This window comes from Siniperca chuatsi, linkage group LG5, assembly GCF_020085105.1.
Source record: "Siniperca chuatsi isolate FFG_IHB_CAS linkage group LG5, ASM2008510v1, whole genome shotgun sequence".
In the NCBI taxonomy this organism is placed as follows: Eukaryota; Metazoa; Chordata; class Actinopteri; order Centrarchiformes; family Sinipercidae; genus Siniperca; species Siniperca chuatsi.
Window position 1 is genome coordinate 19303336 of NC_058046.1, and position 21648 is coordinate 19324983.

At 41.4% G+C, this 21648-nt stretch overlaps 1 protein-coding gene across 9 annotated transcripts in view; it reads right to left on the reverse strand.

Annotated features, from left to right (window-relative positions):
• The window catches only part of LOC122876867 (membrane-associated phosphatidylinositol transfer protein 2-like), a 45525-nt gene that overhangs the window by 17252 nt on the left and 6625 nt on the right, over positions 1-21648 (reverse strand). For 8 of the 9 annotated variants that reach the window (XM_044197725.1, XM_044197724.1, XM_044197727.1 and 5 more), the window contains exons 2-6: positions 9278-9509; positions 3857-4071; positions 2976-3097; positions 2214-2447; positions 1725-2054 (exon numbers count right to left, since the gene is read on the reverse strand). In XM_044197725.1, the coding sequence (XP_044053660.1) occupies positions 1725-2054; positions 2214-2447; positions 2976-3097; positions 3857-4071; positions 9278-9355 (979 nt within the window). In that variant the 5' untranslated portion in view covers positions 9356-9509. Of the gene's footprint in view, positions 1-1724; positions 2055-2213; positions 2448-2975; positions 3098-3856; positions 4072-9277; positions 9510-9829; positions 9980-21648 lie in introns of those variants that run through there. The other variant, XM_044197726.1, reaches the window with a different exon arrangement.

Genomic DNA, 21648 nt, shown 5'->3' on the forward strand with positions numbered 1-21648 from the left:
CATGTCTTCAGTCTATGCCTCATATATCATTAGTGCGGAGGAAGAGAGGGGGGCATTGCTCTAAGGGGCAGGCTGGTAAGAGGGGGGCACAGATGTAGTTGTCAGCACATAAAAGCAGACAGCAGTGGTGGAGGGGAGGGTCACAGCGATGAGCATCAGCCTCCTCTGGTGTGTGATGTCAGCACTGCTGCTAAAAATAGCCCAGGAGAGAACCACAGGGGGGAGTTATAGGGGTGAAACAAGGCACACTGGATCAGAGTCAGGGTCCAGGTGGCAGCTACAGTTAGTGCTGCCTTGAGGTAGGGGTGACACTGGAGATTGGTGTGTTCAGATGTGTGGTTCCTGATGTCAAAGCTGCTGCTAAAAATAACCCAGGTGAGATCCACCGAGTTGTAGGGGTGAGGCAAGGTAAGTTGGACAGCACAGCAAATGTGGAGGCGTGAGTAAAAACACGCCAATTATCAGGTGCCGGACAGAAAAGCAAACTGTGGTACAAAAGCAGAGTCTGCATACTAAAAAGCTGCTTCCAAGGTGTTTGACTTTATTAACACCAATTCAACAATTTGAGCTCAGAGTTCTTTAGTAGACTCAGATTCATTCAGCTTGGGAGCAACTTTCAGTGAGTACACCTGTGTACAGCTGAACCACAAAATACATGACAAGGCTTTTGTATAGAAAAAGTTGTCTATTGTAAAGTACAGCACCTCCATCACAATGAAGTCAAAAGTAAAGAGTTTTGAAAATAATGTGAACTTATTAGGTTGGAATGGCATTTTTGACTTGACCATTTTTATCTTTCAACAATATCTACTTTCTTTTGGAAGAAATGAACCAATTAGTCCTACTGATGTCAATTCACTTTTATTTACTTTAATTCTTATGGAGTCAGATCTTTTGAGTATCAAACACCTGAAAAGGTAGCTGTAAACGTTTTTAATTTGCTTCTTCACTAAGAACTGTGGCTGTGATCAACTTGAATTTCTGTGGGTTGATGGTGGTAAAAATTTATTAATATAGCCATTATGGTACTTGGAGCTAAAGAGTTTTGAGAAGGTGACATGGGGCAGTGAATTTTGCCAGATTTCTGCAAAATTACCCACCTTAAAAATCTTGTCTTCATAGGAATCAATTATAACCCACAGTCATTGAACCATAGCTGCAGTTCTTTATGTAAAATCATACTAATAACTTTTAACAGCCACCTTTCAAGCTTACAGGGGGGTGTTTTTGATACTCAAGACTCATTTTGGGAGGAATATCAATTTATACTACATAGAAATGACACCAAAAAATAAATAAAAAATCATACAAAACAGAAAAAGCAAATTGTTACTTTGCACAAGCTTGACATTTGACCTTGTTGAATTCTTCACAGTGTGGACAGGTCTCAAATATCACAAGTGGCTGTGTACGTATGGAACAGTTTGACTTTGTTATTAGTATTCTTCAACCTTTAAGGTGGAAAGGAGTCAGGTGGCAGACTGAACAAATAAGGTTTCAAGGCGTGATGAGGTGTAAATATAGATGTGATAATGTGTGAAGGAAGGAGGAGCTAAGAACAGCACAATGCTCCGGTAAAAGTAAAAAAAAATGTATAGGGGAGAGCCATGGGAATACATAATGAATGTAGGTTCCTGTGATACCTTTCACACCAGTGTCAGTCTCACACACTGTCATACACAGACGTGACAGAGATGAATAGGTGAAGATGGCGTACTCCTCACCTCCTCTCTTGGATGAGCGGGAGGATCGGGATGAAGTGGACCACTGCTTGGTGAGTACACCTCGTGGCTGGAGAGTCTCTCCTCCTGAGCTGACAACCACCTCCTCAGCTTCAATAGAGTTGATCGCCTCTTTAACCTCCTGGTCTTTGTCCGGAGACGGAGCACCTCCGTCTGTGGTCTCATCTGCCTGACTGAACTGGGCCATCTTTGTGGCCAGGGCCAGCTGGGTTTCCAGTTCCAGCTGCCGGATGTCCTCCATGGTCAGACCATACCACTCATCCTGCCAGCACCAGGCCTGCCGGTGGGCACGCACCATCACCTTTCTCAGTCCTAGGGAGAAATGATGGAAAATATTACACACCTACCTCTATAAAGGTTTCTACATTTAGATGTCAATTAAATAACATTCCTGTCAAAATAGGCTGTTAGTAAAACTAACACATTACTACATTACAGGAAAGACTGGAACATCTGTGACTGCATACTCACCAACATCATGGATGAAGCGTTCAATCTTAGACTGCATGCCCCAGTAGCGGAACTCCACCTTGCAGAGTTTGTAGGCGCACATGATGGGGGTCTTCCCTGGGTTATTGTTGTACTCTTCTATCCAGTCGTCCCTCAGAGGACCCCTCTGGGTCTTGACTGACTTGTAGAGCCGTGTGTCCTCCTCTGCTTTGTACTCATGAGGGAGAATGGGCTCCGTCACAATGTCGATTGGGTCTGCCAAAGACAGTTCAATTCCAAAAAGCAATGACTAATGGGGCCAGGTGTTTTAAATTCATTGCATGAATGATGTTACATAGTATGTGTCTGAACAGACTGACAAGCACATACAAGAATAAGTCATCGATTAAAATTATTCGAATCAATGTTGTAACTAGGTCACTGCATGCCCAATAACTATTAATTTCTGAGCAGCTTCATATTCAATAGACAGGCTACAGAACAGAAAAAAACATATGCAGTACCACAAAATTGCCACTAGTGGGCCACACCTGCTCCTTATGCTTGAGACACAAGAAGACAGATATCAAGACACCACCAGACTAAACCCGCTAATACTAACCTGTCACCTTAAATAACTGTATTGGTTCTCTTAAATAGCTACAGTGTAAATAATGATCTGCAATCCCAAAATAAGAGCATGTATATTGAGCTTTCTATGTGGTGGACTTTGAAAGTTAAAATATTTTAATATCTGAGTTTATGTTGTCATAATGGTTCAGGATTAATACCAAACTGTCTCACCAATAGTCCTTTGCCTCTTCTCTGCTGCCGACATGTTGAAGACATCTGCTTGGTTGCCTGTGTCGGGTTGGTAGTAGGTCTCAATGTCAATGGAGAACTTCTCAACAAAGGGACAGGTGTATCTGAAGGAGAAGAGGCAACTAAATGAAGTAAAACGGAACAGAACAACTGTCGCAACAAAGCAAGAGTGCATTATGGGTTGACATCTGCCTTCATTAAGAGACTTACTTTTCAAATGAATGGTTCAAGATCAGAACTATTTTAGTGACACCCGCTCTCTGCTGAGGACAGAAGACGTGTGAGCCATGCTCATCTGTTGGCATCTGAAGCAAAGCTGTCACTGGTTGAATAGATGTGTCAACAGACACTTGCAGTCTATCAATATCCTGACAGTATAGTCAGGGGCACATCTCTTTTCAGCACCTTCACGTCTCTGTGTTTGTCAGGCACCGCACAAACACACAGACACCCTTAGAATGAGGGGCCATCAACATCTAACAGTCTGGGAGAGCTGCTGGCCACACGCCGATCTGATGGACTGCTCGGTAATATTCTGACAACTTGCTCTGAGGTCTTTATTTTCTCTTGGCTTTTACTGAGGGACAGCAGGTAGAGCAGGACTTCAGACTAGGCATCATCACACTCACCATTTTATATGTATTACACTGAATATAAGCACGGTTTGTAGGGGTTGAATTTTTGTCTTTAAATATGTGTACACCTACCAGCTGCAGCAGTTAAGACACCCATACACACATCATTTTTATTATTAAAATAACAATTTTTTAAAGAGTTTTGCACTGCCTTGGCAGGGTTTAATGCACTCTCACTCCTGCGCTGAAGAGGTGTGGAGGTGGACCTCCTGCAGGAGCAAACCTCACCTGGTGCGGGTGTAAGGGTAGGCGTTCCAGGACTCCTCTTCAACTCTCAGTGCTGCTTTGGGCAAAATGGAGCGGAACCAGCTGGGAATGTGCATGCCAATGTGGTAGACCTTGTGGGTGTACTGGCCCGCCCCACCCGGTCCATCTGTGTAGGGCTTATTCTCTAGGATCTCCACTCCGCTACCTTCACCACAGCTCTCTTCTCTGCTCTTTTTCTGTAAGAATAATGAAATGAAGTTGGTGTTCATGTTTGCATATAAGCAGTGTAAAGGGAGTGTTACATTTAAAAATATGAATACAATTTTACCCTCATAATCTGAAACAGATGTTTAAGAAGGAACTGAAACAAACAAATAAATGGGCATGGTGCCTTTTGCAGATAAGAATCTGAAGAGTTGGACACAGTCAGCTGTTAGAGTCATTAGACTGAAACACAAGACAACACACGCACCAAAATCTATAGCTTCTGGAAAGCTTTGTCAGTTCTGAATTGCAAATCAGGAAGATCAAAACCAGCTCATGGAGCCACACCTTTCCCATATTTACATTCCAGGTGCACAGAGGAAGACAGGTTGGGTGGAGCCTGCAGAGTGCAGTTGAGTAGACTTACAGCTAGGTGACTCAAAGCTTCAAAGACAGGAATGTGTGGCATGGCAAGGAAGATTTGTGATTGTTATGAAATCAGTAAAACGGGACAGCAGAGCATAGTCCATGTGCTGACGATATTAAAAACACAGGGACAAAGAGCAAGTCAGAGATCACTGAAGTATCATCTTTTCTATTTCTCTTATCAGCCTTTGTCCAGTCTTTCCACATACAGCTCAAAGTATGTTAAACACAGTATTTAGTGCAGCACTGGGATAATGGAGAGACAGAGTTCTAGTCTAGTGGGGAGAGGCGATACAGGCGAGGCAGTGAATCAGTGGAGTAGGGAGGAGGGAGGAGGAAGCCATGAGGCGTCCAGTACTCTGGACCTCATTACCTCTGACAGGTCATTCATTAGCCACCTGCTCTGCTCTCAACAACCCAGACACAGTTCCAAAGACACAGCACAGACGCCACAGCACCGTCAAACTGGCCGTACACGCAGCCAGTACACGAGACATAGTTGATGTAAATGTCAAGTTTATAGTGTACTATACGCATACAAACACTATAAAATGTATGCAGCTGTAGAAATACACACGTAAATAATGAATCTTTCTCTAGTCTTTCCACTTTCACAGAGCACTATCAGTTGAATTTTCAATTAGATTGATCACTATAAGGTCTGTGCATCACTGTGATTATTATCATTCTAAAGAGATAGCTGTTCATATTTTCCAAATGTAATTATTTTTCCTTTATACAAAGCTGACAGCTCCAAATATCAGCAAATTATGTCTGGATGTAAAGTCAGCAGACTAGGTAAGAGGAAAAAATAAGTTTAATTATGTTTTGCGGTGGATCGTTGCTTTAATTAGATCGCTGACAGGTGACTGCAGCCTGCCAAACCCAGTGTCACTTCTCCCTCCTGGAGCGACAGATGATTCTCTCCAGTTCACCGGGAAAAAGATTACAAAACACTGGCCAAGGCTCCCTTAGGGAAAAAAGGGAAGTGAGCGAGTAGATAACATGCTTAAAGTTAAAGGTTCTGTAAATGAGATTCTGAACATTAATATAGCAGAAAACAACTATTTGTTATGTAAAGTATATAGTGGAGTAATGACGTCCTGAGCAGAGGATGACATGTCATACCCCCTTTGTCTGTGTTTTTAAATCGCTGCCTCTCTCTCTCTGTGCTTCATTTATAAAAACCGCACCGGCCATGCGTGCATGTTAGTGCATGTGAGTCCCACATGTGAAACTGTTCGTCTGTGAGGAGAGCTGTTTTCTTTCCCTCATCTAACGCGGTGAATTAAGGATTTATTTTGACCAAACCAGAGTTAGTGATTGTTGGAAAAGTGGAAAGACTAACAAAGATGTTGGTTTTGGTACGTTTTATTTTGTTTCTGTCCAGTTTGAATGAAGTGTGTTTAACGATGGTCTGCGAGGTGAAATTATTGTTTTTTCCCCAAATGGAGTCTGGTGCGCCGTAGTGCCCATTTGTTTTGGTCTGAGATGCTGGTGTTCTAGCGCGTCATTTAGTGACAGTGAATGACGCCTACAGCTCCTTTAAATTAACATTGAATGTAATGTTAGATTCTTAATGAAAACAGTGTGCTTTGTTTATTTGTGTATAGATGTAAACTGTACCCATGGGGGATCAGAAATGAAGAAATAATTTTCAAGAGGCTCTGGAAGTGTGTCAACTGCCTTCACAAGGGAGGCAGCGGGGTTCTCATCTACATCGTTCTACTGTAAAATCCTTTTTTGCTCAATACATAGTGCCGCCCTAAAACTCTCTTCTCTCTCTCTCTCTCATATCCTGGGTGTTTCTTTAAACAGCTATCAAACCTATAGAAAATAAAAGCTAGCAACATCAAAGCCTACTGTGTGTGCTTAGAGCCGATTGCCTGGACAGGATGGGAGTCACATCCTGGTTTTCTTCTTGCCATCGAGTTAGTGAGGCGTGTTTCCTGCTTTTCACTTCACTCCAAAGATACAGTTGAACATGATAGATGTGTGCAAATGAATGAGACACAGTGAGATCCTCTCATATTTAATTTCTCACACATTCCGCATTTGCTCCGTACATTACTGCAAATCCCTATGCAGTGATAATGAATTTACAATTATCTAGGACTGCATACTTATCGAAATATTATTGAAATCTAAATATGGTTAAGTGCAATATCTAAATTGCAGAAGCTGCAATTTTTGATAAAAGGTAAAATGAATGACAAAACAGCATTATAATGAAGTACTGTAGTGCTGCAGAGATGCACTGGCCTACAAATCTTGTTCTCCAGATATAAGAAAACATGTTTGTTTGGTACAGACCCCAACAAATGTCACATCATCATGATTTTAATAGTTTTTTCAGAGAAAATGAAAATTGTAATGCAAAAATCGTGAATCATATCGCAATCGTAATATATGTCAAAAATAATAATAATAATCGCAATATAAATGTTTACCATATTGTGCAGCTCTACAATTATCTATCAAATAAGACGGCGGTATTGTATTGTAAGGGCAAAGGAAAGGAAGTGTGAAAAGAGATGAGGTGGAGCATTGCCTGCCGAGGTACAGGTATGGCCATTCTGTCCTAAGGACCTGACTTCATCTATGAGGCTTACACCGGGGATGGATCGCAGGCAGGCCTACATGCTGCAGTTGCCCTGGTAACATACAGCAATGAATTGAGGGTATCCACAGACACCAACAAAATTCTCTCTGCTCAGAATACAGCTCTCTCTCTCTTTTCCTTCCACCCCTCTCTCATTTCTTCCCCTCCCTTCTTCGCAGCCTCTCATTTTATCCTCCATTTCCTCTTTTCATTCACTCCCTCTCTCGAACAAAACCTGACCACTGGCATGCCGCTGAGGTCATGGTTGCCATAGTGACAGAAGCCTCACAGCATTGAGGTTGTGCAAAGTGGGTGAGTTCAGGGGGAAAGGTAACTATGGGTCACTAATGTAAGAATTCCTCTTCCTATGATGTGTTTACATGCTTGAGAGTGCGCATATGAACTGCTTTTTTGCATGGACCAAGAATTTGTGTAATCCTGCAAATGTGCAATGTATTTGCACAATGTCCTGCCTGACAAAATCTAACACAGGGAGTGCACAGGATCTGTGATCAAAGCAGGTCAAAACAAATACTGTATATATGTGTTTCAAATAATTCTCCAAAATACACTGTTCAATACAAGAAATAATCTTAGTGTGTAATAGTGTGTAGAGGTGTAGAGCAGTGACTAGTTTGTGCAGTCTTGGAACATCTGCATGCTTTCAGGCATGTCCGCTGAGTCATGTTCCAAACAATCTACAGCTCTAACTAATCTTTCAAGTTAGTATTCAAAAAATTCAGACAAACTGCTTTCACAGTACACGGGCAAAAAAAGGAGAGGCGGACAAAAGAAGGTGAGCAGAGCGGTAGCTTGTTTTGTAGCATTGTTATACCAGTGGGTGGGTATCAATTTTAGACAACTTTATCAACAAACACTCATTAATTTGGGTGTAGAATTAACAGTTGTAGGAGAGGCCTCTCTGTGGAAAGGTCAACAGCTTGAAGGCATGCTGGGTTTCCTTACGCAAGGCCTACATGTTTAACTTTTCCAATGGAGCTGCTCCCTGGGGGCTGCAGTGAAACAGTGTAGCTCTGATGTACAATCACCCAACTCAAATAAATGTGTAGGGAGTAAGAGTAAGAGTAAAAAAGTAAGTGTAAGAGTATAAGCTAAGGTAACACTTCCTTAGGAAAATATACTAAAGGATCCATATTTTGCTTTGTGTTGGCTGTAAAGGGAAGTTAATCCACCATAAATTTACCAGATTTAGCTGCTGATTTCACTTGCCCCGACTATGAATATTACACACACTTCTCATGAGTCTTATTTCCTGATGAAAGCACTCCTTCATCAACATTACTTTCACAATATAAGATCACTGAAGAAGCAAGACACACTGAAACCAGCAAAATGCCTCAACCTGATCAAACAGACCTGTAACTTCAACCTGCTCTACAAGCGTAAAATCACTTACGATACACATTACATAACCATGCAGCTCAATTCCCAACACAACTGATGAATGTTTAGTGCCAAGATGCCTCAAACGATAAAAATTTAAACAGAAAAATGCGACTAAATGTGTACATGTCTTAACAATATAAACTAAATAATGCATAATTTTTAGCACAGTCTGAGTCATTGTGATTGCTCTCCAGGCCTCTTCTGTGTGCTGCTGCTTACAGTGCACCTGGCAGTACCACTGGATTAAATAAATCCTCCTTCATAAATACATGTCATATGAAGAGAAAATATGTTGCCACACAGGATAAATAAAGTTGTATAAATCAGCCTTTCCTGCTTGGAGCTGTAACCCCTTAAGCTGTTACACAGACCCTCAGTCTCCAGCTAAGGGCCTGGTTAGACAAATGAAACTGTCCGACGCAGACAAAGCAGTATGTCCATCTCCATCGCGGCAGTGTGTGTGCACAGAGTTTGTAGTGAGAGGAGGGTGCCCCCACCCTCCTCCTGAATAAAAACATGCAGCCTATGACGGGTGGAAACAGCCAGCTTCAGAGAGTTTAAATTGGATAATCTATCAGCACACAAGCTCTCTTTGTTCCGTTACTCCACCGGCATCAGACACCATGTGACCAATCATTTCATAAGTGGGCACACTGAGATCGCACTCTTGAAAAATCCCGTGTTAATGTTTCTCCTCTCTGACTGCTCGTTTTTGTCCTCTGGTTTCTGTATCACTTGGCTGTTTTGGGTCAGGTGTGTGTGTGGGTGAGAATTTGGTGGGAAATATGGCGTTGTTACCTCACCTGGATCATATAGAGCTGGGCGATGCGGTACTCCTCCACACTCATGGGCATGGGGATGCGGTACTCCTTGATAAGCATGGTGAATCTTGGAGGAGGAAAGGGGGATCAGATTGACAAGGGAAGGGAGGAGACAGGGACAGAGGGAAAGGAGGGGGAGAGGGGACAGGAGAGACTCGGGGGGCTCCTATATGTGACTTGTCAAATCACCAGCTGAAGTCCACATTGATGGTTCCTGTGGGGGAAGAAGCAAATAAAAGCATGAGCCATGTATACTGTGAATATATTTGAAAATAAATACCTACGAACATCCAATCAATAGTGTTCGTTAAAGTCATAACATGCTGTTAACCCTGATGGTGGATCTCTAAAAATACTTAATGCTTCTTCAAACAGGTCTTCATCAATATTCATCACTCAAAAGCAGAAACCAGCTTCAATCAGCAACAAAAAACATTTATCACGAGCAAAAGATAACAGCATGCAGACTAATTTCAGAAGCTGCAAAGTTCCTCTATAGATAACCGAGGTTAAAGATTCATTCGCGTAGCTCACACGCAGATGAAGAGGAGAGCTGGAGTGTCATTCAAGACATATGCTCAATGTAGTTACTGTAAGTCTGGTCCAAGCCGTGGCACTAAGGAAGAGCATCAGCGTTGTGTCTCCATCCAGCGTCTCGGATCCAAGTAAAGCACTTTCCAGGATAAACTTCTCTTCTTATACACAGGCCAAAGCTCAGTGTGTGTGTGTGGCGGGTTGCCAGAGTCTACACAGAGCACCCATGCCTTGCCGACGGTCTAAACAGCCACCCTGTTTCTCCCAACCCTTCAGCACCGTCACATGGGGGGCTCACTCAGCATAAGAGGGATTATAGTTGAGTGGGGAGCATTACATAACATTGTAAGAGCGCCCTGTGCATGATCGAGGTTTCACAAAAAGCAGCCTTAGAGTTACACAAAGCATTGTTTTCAAACCACTGGGCAGATAGGGGTAGGTGTGGGATATACATAACAAACATGTGGGTGGCGTGAGTTGCAGAATTCTGCTTTTGACCGCTAAGGGAAGAACAGCTCTCCAAATCCAAGCAAGTACAAAACAAGATCATGACTGTAGAGACTTTTAGCTAAGGTGACACACTAACTGAAGAGGAATCAATACGGAAAGGGAGATATCCACTAGTTGAAAGAACTCTTTTGTCAAAATAATAAGTGATGGCACACACAAAGACGCACATCGAATCGAATATTTGCGAAGCTACACTGACAGTCCTTGGAGCAGAAAACACAATGACTGAATCCTAAGTAATGTTTTTATATTCTCCAAAGCGGATATGTAGCATTTTGGAAAAGAGCTCCACACCTGTTAATAATTCAACAACAAAGATTTGAAAGTCTAGTTAATGAAGGGATAGCTCAGTCTATATTCAGATACGGCTGGTGAAAGCACAGTGGACAGGATCTTAGTCACCATGCTGATGAGACTGTACTGTATTGTATGTGTGACGGAAGACAACAGCATCCTGGCTGCCTGCATTTGGCCGTACAAATGTGACTACACAGTACTGCATAACCCTGATATTCACTCTTTTTTGACCTATGGCAGCAACTGGACCTTTCTCTGGCACCCCGCCAGACGGTGCAATCACACTAATATTCCCACTGCGTCACTTATCCAGTAAACAAAGGCCAGCTTTGGTGAGGCTCCGCCAAGGGCTTTGGTCCACCACCTATTGAGTGCACACACCCACAACTCCCCACTGAAGACACATTCACCTAATAAGCTTGCTGATGCACTGCCAGGACAAAGTTGCAGCCTGTTTAACTGTTCTACCTGGAACAGGTGCTTACTACCTGGGAGGTGTTCTGATTTAAAGAGGGTAACATTGTCTATACATTTTTCATATAATATCTTAGCTCTACACAGAAGAACAATGCATTGACTAAATCAGAGCAGAACGCCACGTATTGCTGAAAATAACTGCACTCTTGGGAATGGCTGGGAGAAAACTAGGCTAGCCTGGAGAGGCCCCAGAGAAAAGCCTGCGGCTCAGGAGTCCGAGAGGCCTCTAGATGTTGGTGCCAGGCTTCAGAGGGGAAGGTCACAGTGGTCATCATTGTTGACAGTGTTGATGATAAACAGCTTTACAATCTACTTGAAGCATGGTTCAACAATGTGGCAACAGTTTCAATGTGGGTTGCAATGAGTGTTTCTGAGAATTTCTTCTAGTCCAACAATTGTGGATGTGACGGATGTACCAATTTGGAAGTAATTCAGTGTGACAAGACAGATTCTTTTACTGTTGCTGCGTTTTTTTCCGGCACCCCCTGTGGCCCCCACCACAGCAGCATAAACACACTATGTGAAGCAACATTAGTGAAAAAAATAAATAATACTAAAAGCAATAATAATGACATAAAGAATGTGTAGGCCTACAAGGTGGGGAAAACATTTGAGAATTGTAATAATAATAATGTTAATTACTATTAAGATTATTACAAATGTGTTAGTATGTGTTCAGTTACTTTTTCTGTACCAGCGCTGTGTGCAGGTTGTTGTTAAGAAAAGAAAAAATATTATAGCCTACTATTTTGTGTGCCTAGGACTTTTTTTCTTTTCTTGTGTGTATATATACACTACTGCTCAAAAGTTTGGAGTCATCTGCCACAAAAGCTTGATTCGGTACAGTCAGATGGCTGAGAGGAATACTCTGAATGGTCTTTCATGCTTTTATGTTGTAGAAAGTCCTCTTTACAAATAGATGTTATTTTGTATGAATGGTTTGTAAAAAAGTAATGTTTTGTACAATGGTTCAACTAGACTGTCAATTGAAAGGGCAGAAAGAGACAAAGATACCTCTGAGAAACAGTTAAATAAGAATATAAGAAATCAGCAGCCATTGATAAAAGAAATTGGAAACTTATCAAAATCCATGCAGATTTAAATAGGAACACGTTCCTGTTTCAGTGTCAATTGCACATTAATGCCTATAACAAGCTGGAATAAACAGGCATGTTATTCTTAAAACCTCAAAATAGAAATATTAGATTAGTCTAGGGTTAGCACTATTGGAATTGGATCCTGAATAGCAGCTGAACATACTATGGACTGACAAATCACCTATTCAATCTAACCACTGAGTAGACTGCAGAGGGCCCAAAGCAAAATGGGTTCCCAAAATATTTAGAGCCCAACTGCAAGCACAGTTATGATTCAAAAATGATCTAGGGTCATTTATGCTTTTCTGGACTGGAAAACAAATTAAAAATCGAAGAGTATTGGGGGGGATGGTTACAACTGTATTCTCCCCTTTCAGCATTGCTTTTAGTAAAATATGAAAATCTCGCGGCATACCGTTTTCCAGTATTAGTTTTTTTTGGGGGGGTGGGTTGGCTCATGGGAGCAACAGCCTAACACTGACACACCCAAACTGGCTCCCGCAAAAATGTGTTTGTTACATATTTTGCCTGTGTTTATTAGTGGTGTCAGTTTTGGATGTGGATACTTAATAAAATGATAAAACAGCACACATAAGTATGCATTGTGGGTGGCTTGGATTTAGTATCCAATATCTTCTCCTTTAATAATACTACAGATTAATGAGGCCTTCTGAATTAGTTGTTTGTCAAGAGTGTCTGGCTGCTCCACAAATATAATCAATATGTCTCCTTTACAGCAGTATTGCAGACACAGACCTATCCTGAAAATGCTGTAATGCCTGATGGTTTAAACCTGTGTCTCTCTGACTCTTCCCTTTGTGAATGATGCAGATGCTGTGCACAGCATAGGACCTGTAATGCACCAGCAGCCTCGAGAGAGTACTGGCACCATGCTTGACCCAGAAAAAAGCACTCTCTCACAGACACACACACACAGCTTAAAAATAGCCCAGTCACAATAATCCTAGCATACGCAAGCAGAGTGCTTGACGTTTGTTCAGAGAATATGCTCATTACCTTCTAAAAATACAGTCTCTGCCCCTCTCTAGGCAGTGACGCAATAGCAGCACACGCCACTGCACAGCGCTCATCACAAAGCAGCCTCCAATGTTCCTGCTCCTGTTTCGACAAATTTGAAGCCAATAATAGCTACAAGATACTTTGAGTAGGACCGTGTTTTGTACCTCTGTCCACCACCGCTTTCTTAGCTTGTTAAACGTGTAGCCAGATGTGGAAAAGCCATGCACGTATAATGCTGCAACTACCTCGTCTGTGACCCTCTCAGAAGGTGTGATGAACCATCAGAGGTACTAAATAATCCTCCAGGAAAGAGTATGATTGTTTAAAAATCACGTTATTCACTTTTCAATCTATTTCAAAACTGAATTGAACAAGAACACTAAACAGCAGCTAAAAGCTTCTTCAGAGGCACAATTTATCATCAGAGTCAGTCTAGTGGAACTTTCCAGATAACATGGTGCTTAATACCTCTGGAGCCATAAGGACGGTGCCTGTGAACACAGCCACATCTGTGTGAGTCCTAGAGCGGGCATAAACAAACAAGCGCTCAAAGATGTGCATATCTGCTAACCTCTAAATAAGTGTCTGACCTAAACAGATGAAACCTGCTTACTCCACAAAGCAAAGACTGGAATATCCGTCACAGACCAGAGGCTCTCGCTTCCACGCAAACACTAAATCTATCTTTCACTCTGAGACCCATTTTCCTTGCCATCACAGGCTGTCCTGTACCATAATAATGGAAAGTGGCATTACTAACTCTGTCTGAAGCTGCAACATATAGCTTAGGTTGACCACAGGACAGAGAGCAACAGCTGGGCCTTGCTGTGGACACAAAGCAGATTACTGGGAGGGAGGTGTTGACTCACAGGAGGCTTTTTCCCCAAATGCCACAATGGTGGTGCTCCTTTAAATTTAGCCCTGTTTTAGAGAGCACCACTTTGAAGCAGAGCAACAGAGGAGGTGGTGAATCCCAGAGGAGCTAGAGGAGGGGGAGCAGGGGTTCCCTCATGACTGACCCGAGGCAAGACCCCTTTAAAATACAAGTGGAAAATGTTAGCTCCTGTACTGCCTAAAATACCATAGATCAGTTTCACACAGTGTTGCCTTGAAACTGCAGAGACAACTTCAGCTATGACAACTGCTGCAAACACAGCCTCGGCCTGTGACAAGAACCCTTGATTGAGTTGATGGGCTTATCCACCAATCCAGTTAAAATGTCAAAAGGCTTAAGACAATGCTGTTTGTGCTGGGTTGTGGCCAGAGCAAGGGAGTTTACCATCCACCTGCAATGACCAAAGAGGCCATAAAGCGTTTTGTACAAAGATTAGACCTCTCTGTCCGTTGTAGTATCTAATAAGGGCAAAAGATGAAGCATCATTGGTATAACTGAGATAAATATAAACTATGTGGCACAGATTACTGAAAACAAAATTGATTTACACCCTACAAAACCTGCCCCCCTTAGGGCTTAATGAAGCATGGAATATGCATTCTTCCTTCCAGACTGACTACTTTTATCCTCATCTATAAATCTATCCGTATTAAGGTGTTAAATGGTAACTTGGGGAGCTTCAACTTTTATCTCACATTTGTGAATGTGCAGGGTATTAATCAAACATTTTACCCTTGATATATCTCTAACCCTTTTAAATACTCTGTGGGACAGCGACTAGAATATTTCTGTAGGACTATACAACTATACAGGTGTAGTTTGGGTGGACGCTATCTGAGAAAGACCATGTTTTACTTTGTCTAACTTCAATAAAGCACTAAGGGGTAAGCAAACATTTATCTTTTGTCCATATTTAGTGTGTATCAAAGGGACAGTTCACCCCAAAATCAAAAATACATATTTTTCCTCTTACCTGTAGTGCTATTTATCCATCTAGATGTTGATGATTGTTTTGCTGTGAGTTTTTGGAGATATTGCCTGTAGAGATGTCTGCCTTTTTTGAATATAATGGGACTATATGGCACTTGGCTTGTGGTGCTCAAAGCGCCAGAAAACTATATTTGAAAAACTCAACAGCGATATCTCTTTCCAGAAATCATGACCCGGTTACTCAAGATAATCCACAGACCTTGTTGTGAGCAGTTTCATGAAGGAACTATTTTCTTTCTACCGTACTATACCCGCCAACCGTATCACTGTGCAGAAGGAAGCGTTCAACAATAACAAATAGCAACAATAATATTCCAACTAGTAGTTCGATACTGCTAGCTCATCTAGCACCACTGAGCTAGCTAACGTTACAGCTCAGCCGAGGAGGATGCCAATAATGTTTACATCCTGCACTGTCACAAGCACAGGCCTCTGCGCCCATAAGTAGATGCACGTTTCCTTCTGTGTGATAATACGGTTGGCGGGTGCAGTTTGGTAGAAAGAAAATAGTTCCATCATGAAACTTCTCACAACAAGGTCTGTGGATTATCTTGAGTAACCAGGTCATGATTTCTGGAAAGAGACATTGGGGTGAACTGTCCCTTTAAGTGGTCAAGATGGTTTGTATGCTATACTACACAATGCACAACTCAAAGAACGGAAGAGCAAAAGCTGGGAAAACATTCTGAGTGATCCATCATTTAGCCTGCATAACAGACTCCCTTTGAACTGAGGCTGAGCTAACAAAACAGACAAATGTAGATGCAACATAATGTGATCTTCTAATATCAGATCAGAGATGAGGGCACCTCAAAAAAAAAAAAAAAAATGCTGCAACAACATGAGTAACCAGTGTCACTAGCCAGCAGAGCATTCATGTCAAATGCAGGGGATATCAAAGAAAATCACAATAAAAAGTGGTGCGTCATCTTGTTCCACATACTGTAGATACAGTAAGCTCCCATGATGTGCCTAAAAACAAGGCCATCACTCTTCCTGTCCCTCAGGCCCATGCTACTCCACAGGCTAAGGAGGTGGGATGCACAACCTGCCCTTGTTCTTGACTCATCATTGCAGTACAAGGGGAAAGCTATAAATACTCTGTGAGCATCTCCTCCATTGTGTTCCGCCTCTTTCTCCTCGTCCTTTTCCTCCTACTGTACCCCTGCAAGTAAGAACTGCTTCTAAAAATGATCCTCGTTTACACAGAGAGAAAACGAACAAGAACCACCACCGAGCACAGACACAGCAGAGAATGTGGTGTCATGAGGAAAGCACAACTTTGAAAAGACTACTGCAGCGCAAGAGAGAGAAGAAAAAAAAAAACAGCCAAACAAATTGTTAATCATCCACTGTGAGTTTTAGTCAACATACGGATTAGGCAAGCCATTCTTCAAATTTATGGCAAAAGATAAATCTAAAGCATGTCACAACTAATCATATACTGCTTGAAAATGTCACAGAGCAGTAAATGATTATAAAAGAAAGCAACACCTGAAATATAGCTGTTGCAATGATCAGCTATTTTTGTTCTTTCTAGCTAACCTCAAATATAAGGATATTGAGTTTTATGAAAATAACTGCACAAAATCTCAAAACAAACATGAATTCACTCCAAGGCAGATCAGTGAACTTCACTACATCTGAAGCTTTGAACCAGTGGAAAATAAGTAAAGTTTACTTATACCCCCACAGCATGTAATTAAAATTCTACATAAATAAATCTGGTGCCCAGTGACTGCTGAGAACTTTAAGCTGCTTCAATATGTGCAGCCATTGTTTTATTATGCCTCAGTCATGCTCATCAGCCCACCGTTTTCAAAAACTGGCCTGTTACATACCCACTCTGTCTCTAATCAACGCCACACTTCACTCTGAAATCCAAAATAAGATGACCTTATATGCAAATTACACTTGGATTAATGAGTTATGTGCCAAGGTTAAATGAGGATATCCCCTCGCTGCCATTCTCTCAAAGCGCTCAGACAGCCTGAATCAACTGCGCAGACAGCAGTCTTATGTAACTCGATTGCTGGGATAGGGATGCTTTCCTTTTCTGTATCTGTCCATCCCATTAGCTAATTCATGTATCCTACAGACCCTAGGGCAGGAAATGCTTTTGTAGATTTAGACAATCTCTCTCAAATATCTCCATCAGCCCCTCTATGAGTGTTTGGTAGCAACAAGATGCTGATTCAAATCAAGGCCTTCTTGCTAATGTGGAGCCTATTGCTGCGTACTTGTTCACCATTGACAGCACAAAACCTTTGCACAAAGGCTTGGAGGAATAACAACTAATGGATGTCCAGTATCAGTGCCACTAGCAATCTCTCACAATAGTGCAAAGCGGCTTTGACAATATGAAATACTACAGTGATGTCGCTGCGACTTGTTATTGCAGTGAGACTACACCTATATTATCAGTCTATGGCAGAATGCAAGCAGGTTCGCATATATCAGATATTCAAACTGCATGATTTGACTGACAATCAACTAGGCATTTGATATGAAAAGTTAAAAAAAAGTCTAACATCTGAAACTGAAGGTTCCTGGAAAAAAAGTTATTTATAAGCTCTAACAGTAAAAGCCTTACACAAAGAGAAAGATATGGCAAAATTCTGAAGTGTCAAATGCCTGTAGTTTAAAGCATGTGTTATTTTTGAAAATACTAGTTTTGTGGCCATTGGAAAAATGTAGTTGAACCATATAAAATCAAATGTAAATAGAAACCATTTTGCCCTGTTTATTGAGTCTATTTTTAGTTTCCCCACACACAAAAAACACGTCATTAGCACTACGATAACTGGCAATGCAACTTTTTTGAATAACTGTCGAAGAAAAGAAATGAAATGGATTATACTCGTGAACTTGTGAAGAAAAATGTTTCGCCTAAGGCCAAAATGTATTCCCTTTCCTGCCCCTTTATCCTCTCCATCATTGCTTAAACAGGGGGTTACCATGGAGACACAGAGGGCTCTTTCCTTATTGGTTGCCAAGATGAAATCAGAGTGACGAGACCAGATGCTGCCAGGGCTGATACTTCTCTCTCCTGTTTCTTCTGTCTCCACTTTCACTTTTGTCAGTCTCTGTTCATCCCCACCATGCTCATTTCCACTGCACTCTGGTTTCTGTCTTCTGACTACAGCAACAGCCTCACAAATTTTAATATATCATTATCCTAAATATATGCTACTGTGATATGTACTCTGTATGTACGTGACAATTCTCTATATAACAGAATGCAGGATAAAAAAAAACAGTAGTGGGTGTGATACACATTGGCTAAGGCACAGGCCTAAATATAGTGGGCTAGATGTGGGCTTCACAGAACTAACATGCTGGAAAAAAGTACTTAAGACAAGATAATCCTGCTACTACCTGCATCACTTTGAGGGTTAAAAAAATGCCCTATGCCCTATGCAATTATGATAAGTTCTCTTCATATAGTTCAAAATTAATCTAGTAGACGACTAATAGTTCCATTTTCAACAATCTGGAAGAAGTGAGAAGAATGTGCAGAAACACAAGAGAATACCAATATTCAGTATACTGAATCCTTGGGAAGAAATTTCTCATGTTCTAGTAGCTGAGAGGAAAATAGATCTGAAAACTGAAGTGAATTAGGGACAGAGGAATACAAAAATATGCAAGCATCAGACCAACCAGCTTTCATCCAGAGAGATTTCAGTTTAGGACAGAGCAGGTAAACCCTTCACAGGTACAGTAATATAAATCTAATCTCTTGTTTAACTGACTACAAAAGTCCCAGACTTCATAAAAGCAAGGACTAAAAACAACTGATCTTAAAAACAACAATCTCCATCTGTCTCAACTGTTGCTTTTAAACTGTGTTTTTCTATCAGATTCTGATTCTGGTTTAAAGAAATTTGAATCACTGATTCATCAGTTCAGTGACTAGGCCTGTGTTCATTTGGAGGACACCATGCATCAAGGCAAATTAACTGTCAATAAGAAGAAAGCTGCTCATGAAAAGCTGAGGCTGCCCTTTGGTGAAATACCTCAAACCCTCTTGTGCAGCACAAAAAAAATGCAGGCTTCCCAAAAGAAAGTTTTCTAACCCAGTGACCAAAGACAGAAGCTGTCTCTCATACCGACCATAAAAGGCCATTTTCAAAGATGCTCATGGTCCTGTGACTTTGGCTAACATTTCAATGGGTTCTAAGGTCAGGTTTCCAGCTCTGTGAAAAACCAGGCTTCATCACTTTGGGATTTTCTTATCAGAGCCAGAGCCTATAAAAAAACAAACTCTCTATCAGTCTTATAACAAAGGATTCTGACGTCTCTCTCGCACAGAGACAATCACTCTGAATGGAGACATGGGACTTTGTCTGGCACATGGAAGCAAAGAATGGGCATAACGCAGAGAAACTTCCCAGTAAAAGCCTGTACACCGGGAGGAAAAAAATGGAAAGAGGTGAGGGGCAGCGAGGAGGGGGAGTTAGGGTCTGAAGGAGTCTATTTTTAGCCTCAGAGAAATCAGGTGTCTGCGACCAATGAAAAAGAAAGGGGAGCGTGGGTAACGTGACATGAAGCAGCGCTGTCGCTTTCATTTTACATGATCCATGTGAGTCAGAGAGTGCTGCAAGGGTTGGGGGTGGGGTAAAACTAAACACAAACAAATATGAAATGGCAAATATGGTCCATACTGACATGAAACACAAGAGGAACGAATGCAATGTAAAATCTGTAGGGATAAATAGTAAAATAGCTTAAATAAAAATGTGATTTATAGACTTTGATGGTCAGCAACAGCCTCACAATTAATGTGGACACATTGAAAAATCGGGCAATAAGAAGTCTACTAACCAGCACTCCAGTGACTGGGTGGTGCAAGCAGTATTTCTAATTCAATTCAGACTATGTCTAGCTACATCTACTGGGATTCAGGACTTTGCCTCATACTGTAGAAGCAGATATTGTTGCATCTTCATGCTTAAGAGCCAAGTTTCTTGGTGGAGAGGGTGTGTGTCAGAGTGCCTCGATTTCACCTTGTACACAAGCCTGATGAATATCACCATTAAACAACACCCCCCTTCCTTGTCAGGATGCACATAACAAACTTCATTCCTCTTTCATAAAATTAAACTCAAGTAAGGACACAGGAAGGTGGTCGACTGCTATAAAAAGACCTCAGCTCTTCTTTGGAGTCAGAAAAACTGCTGTACAAAAGGGACGGGGACATGGTGCAGACCCACACAAAGAGTTCGTCTTCGTCTCATCTCCCAAAGAACACCACTGTAGGAGCATTAGCAGTGATGTGCCATTCATCAGCTGGCTCATCAGGGATGGGTAGGGACAGGTTGTACCCCTGTTGTCCCTGTCAAGAGCTCAATGCCAACATTAGCATCACCTGCTTTGTTCAAGGGAGCTGAGGTGGGAGGGTGGGTTGGGGAAGAAGGACAGATTCTGTGGAGCTCGAGGTGCGGAGAAAACACAATGTTCCATTCAGTGCTTGGCTGGCACCCAGGTGTATGATGGAGGCTCATCTGAAATACTGTCATGATGCCTGATTGTCCACTCAAGATGAATTACGAGAAAGATTAGACCTTCAGATAACCAGCCTGCTGGCAATGCGTCCCTATACTCCCCGAAGAGGACATCATAAATTGTAAAGGATGTTGTTCAGGATTGCTTCAAACCCCTACGGATGCCCAAACGATTGAAAAGGCACCCTAATCTTTGGTCTTCACAAATATGTTACTGGGTAGTGAAATTGTTTAAACTTCCTTTGGGGAACTCTGAGAAATCTTTTGCATCACTTTAAATAGGGATGTACAAACCTTCCCACCATCAAAGTTGGTCAGAATTCCCCCTAATATAAGATTAAAGCAATTATCAACTTGGACCAGCAATCAAGTGGTGTTACAAGGACTACAGCGCAAAGTGGAAAGATATTGAGAGGACTGTAGCAGACATTCCAGTCTCTAATTGCGAATATTAAACTAGTAAAAGGCATTACAAGATAGATCCAATAAATTCCCACACATTAAATATTTGGTTTGATATAATTAAACAGTACAAATTAAAAAGGGAAGTGAGACTGTTGAGCTGGTTTGCTTATGATGATAGATTTAAACCAAGTTTGAGTGACCAAAACTTCAGAAATTGGGAGAGAAAGGGGATCACAGTGATGTGTACACTTACTAAGAATAGAAATATAATGAGTTTTCAGGATTTGAAAGAGAGATATGGATTAGAAAATGAGGACTTTTTTTTTTTTAGATATCTACAGTTGAGGGATTATTTTACAAAGGAAATACAAAATTCACAAACCTTAAACGTGTGCTTGATGTAATGATGCAAACATAAAGTGGGAAAAGATTCAAGGCAATCTCGGTTCTATAACAAAATCTGAGAGACTGGAAAGCTTCCTCTACTATGTACATTAAGGCTAGATGGGAGAGGGAACTGAACATTGAAATTACAACGGAAGAAAACTCAATAAATATTAAACCTGATTATTATTATTATTATTATTATTATTATTATTATTATAATAATAATAATAATAA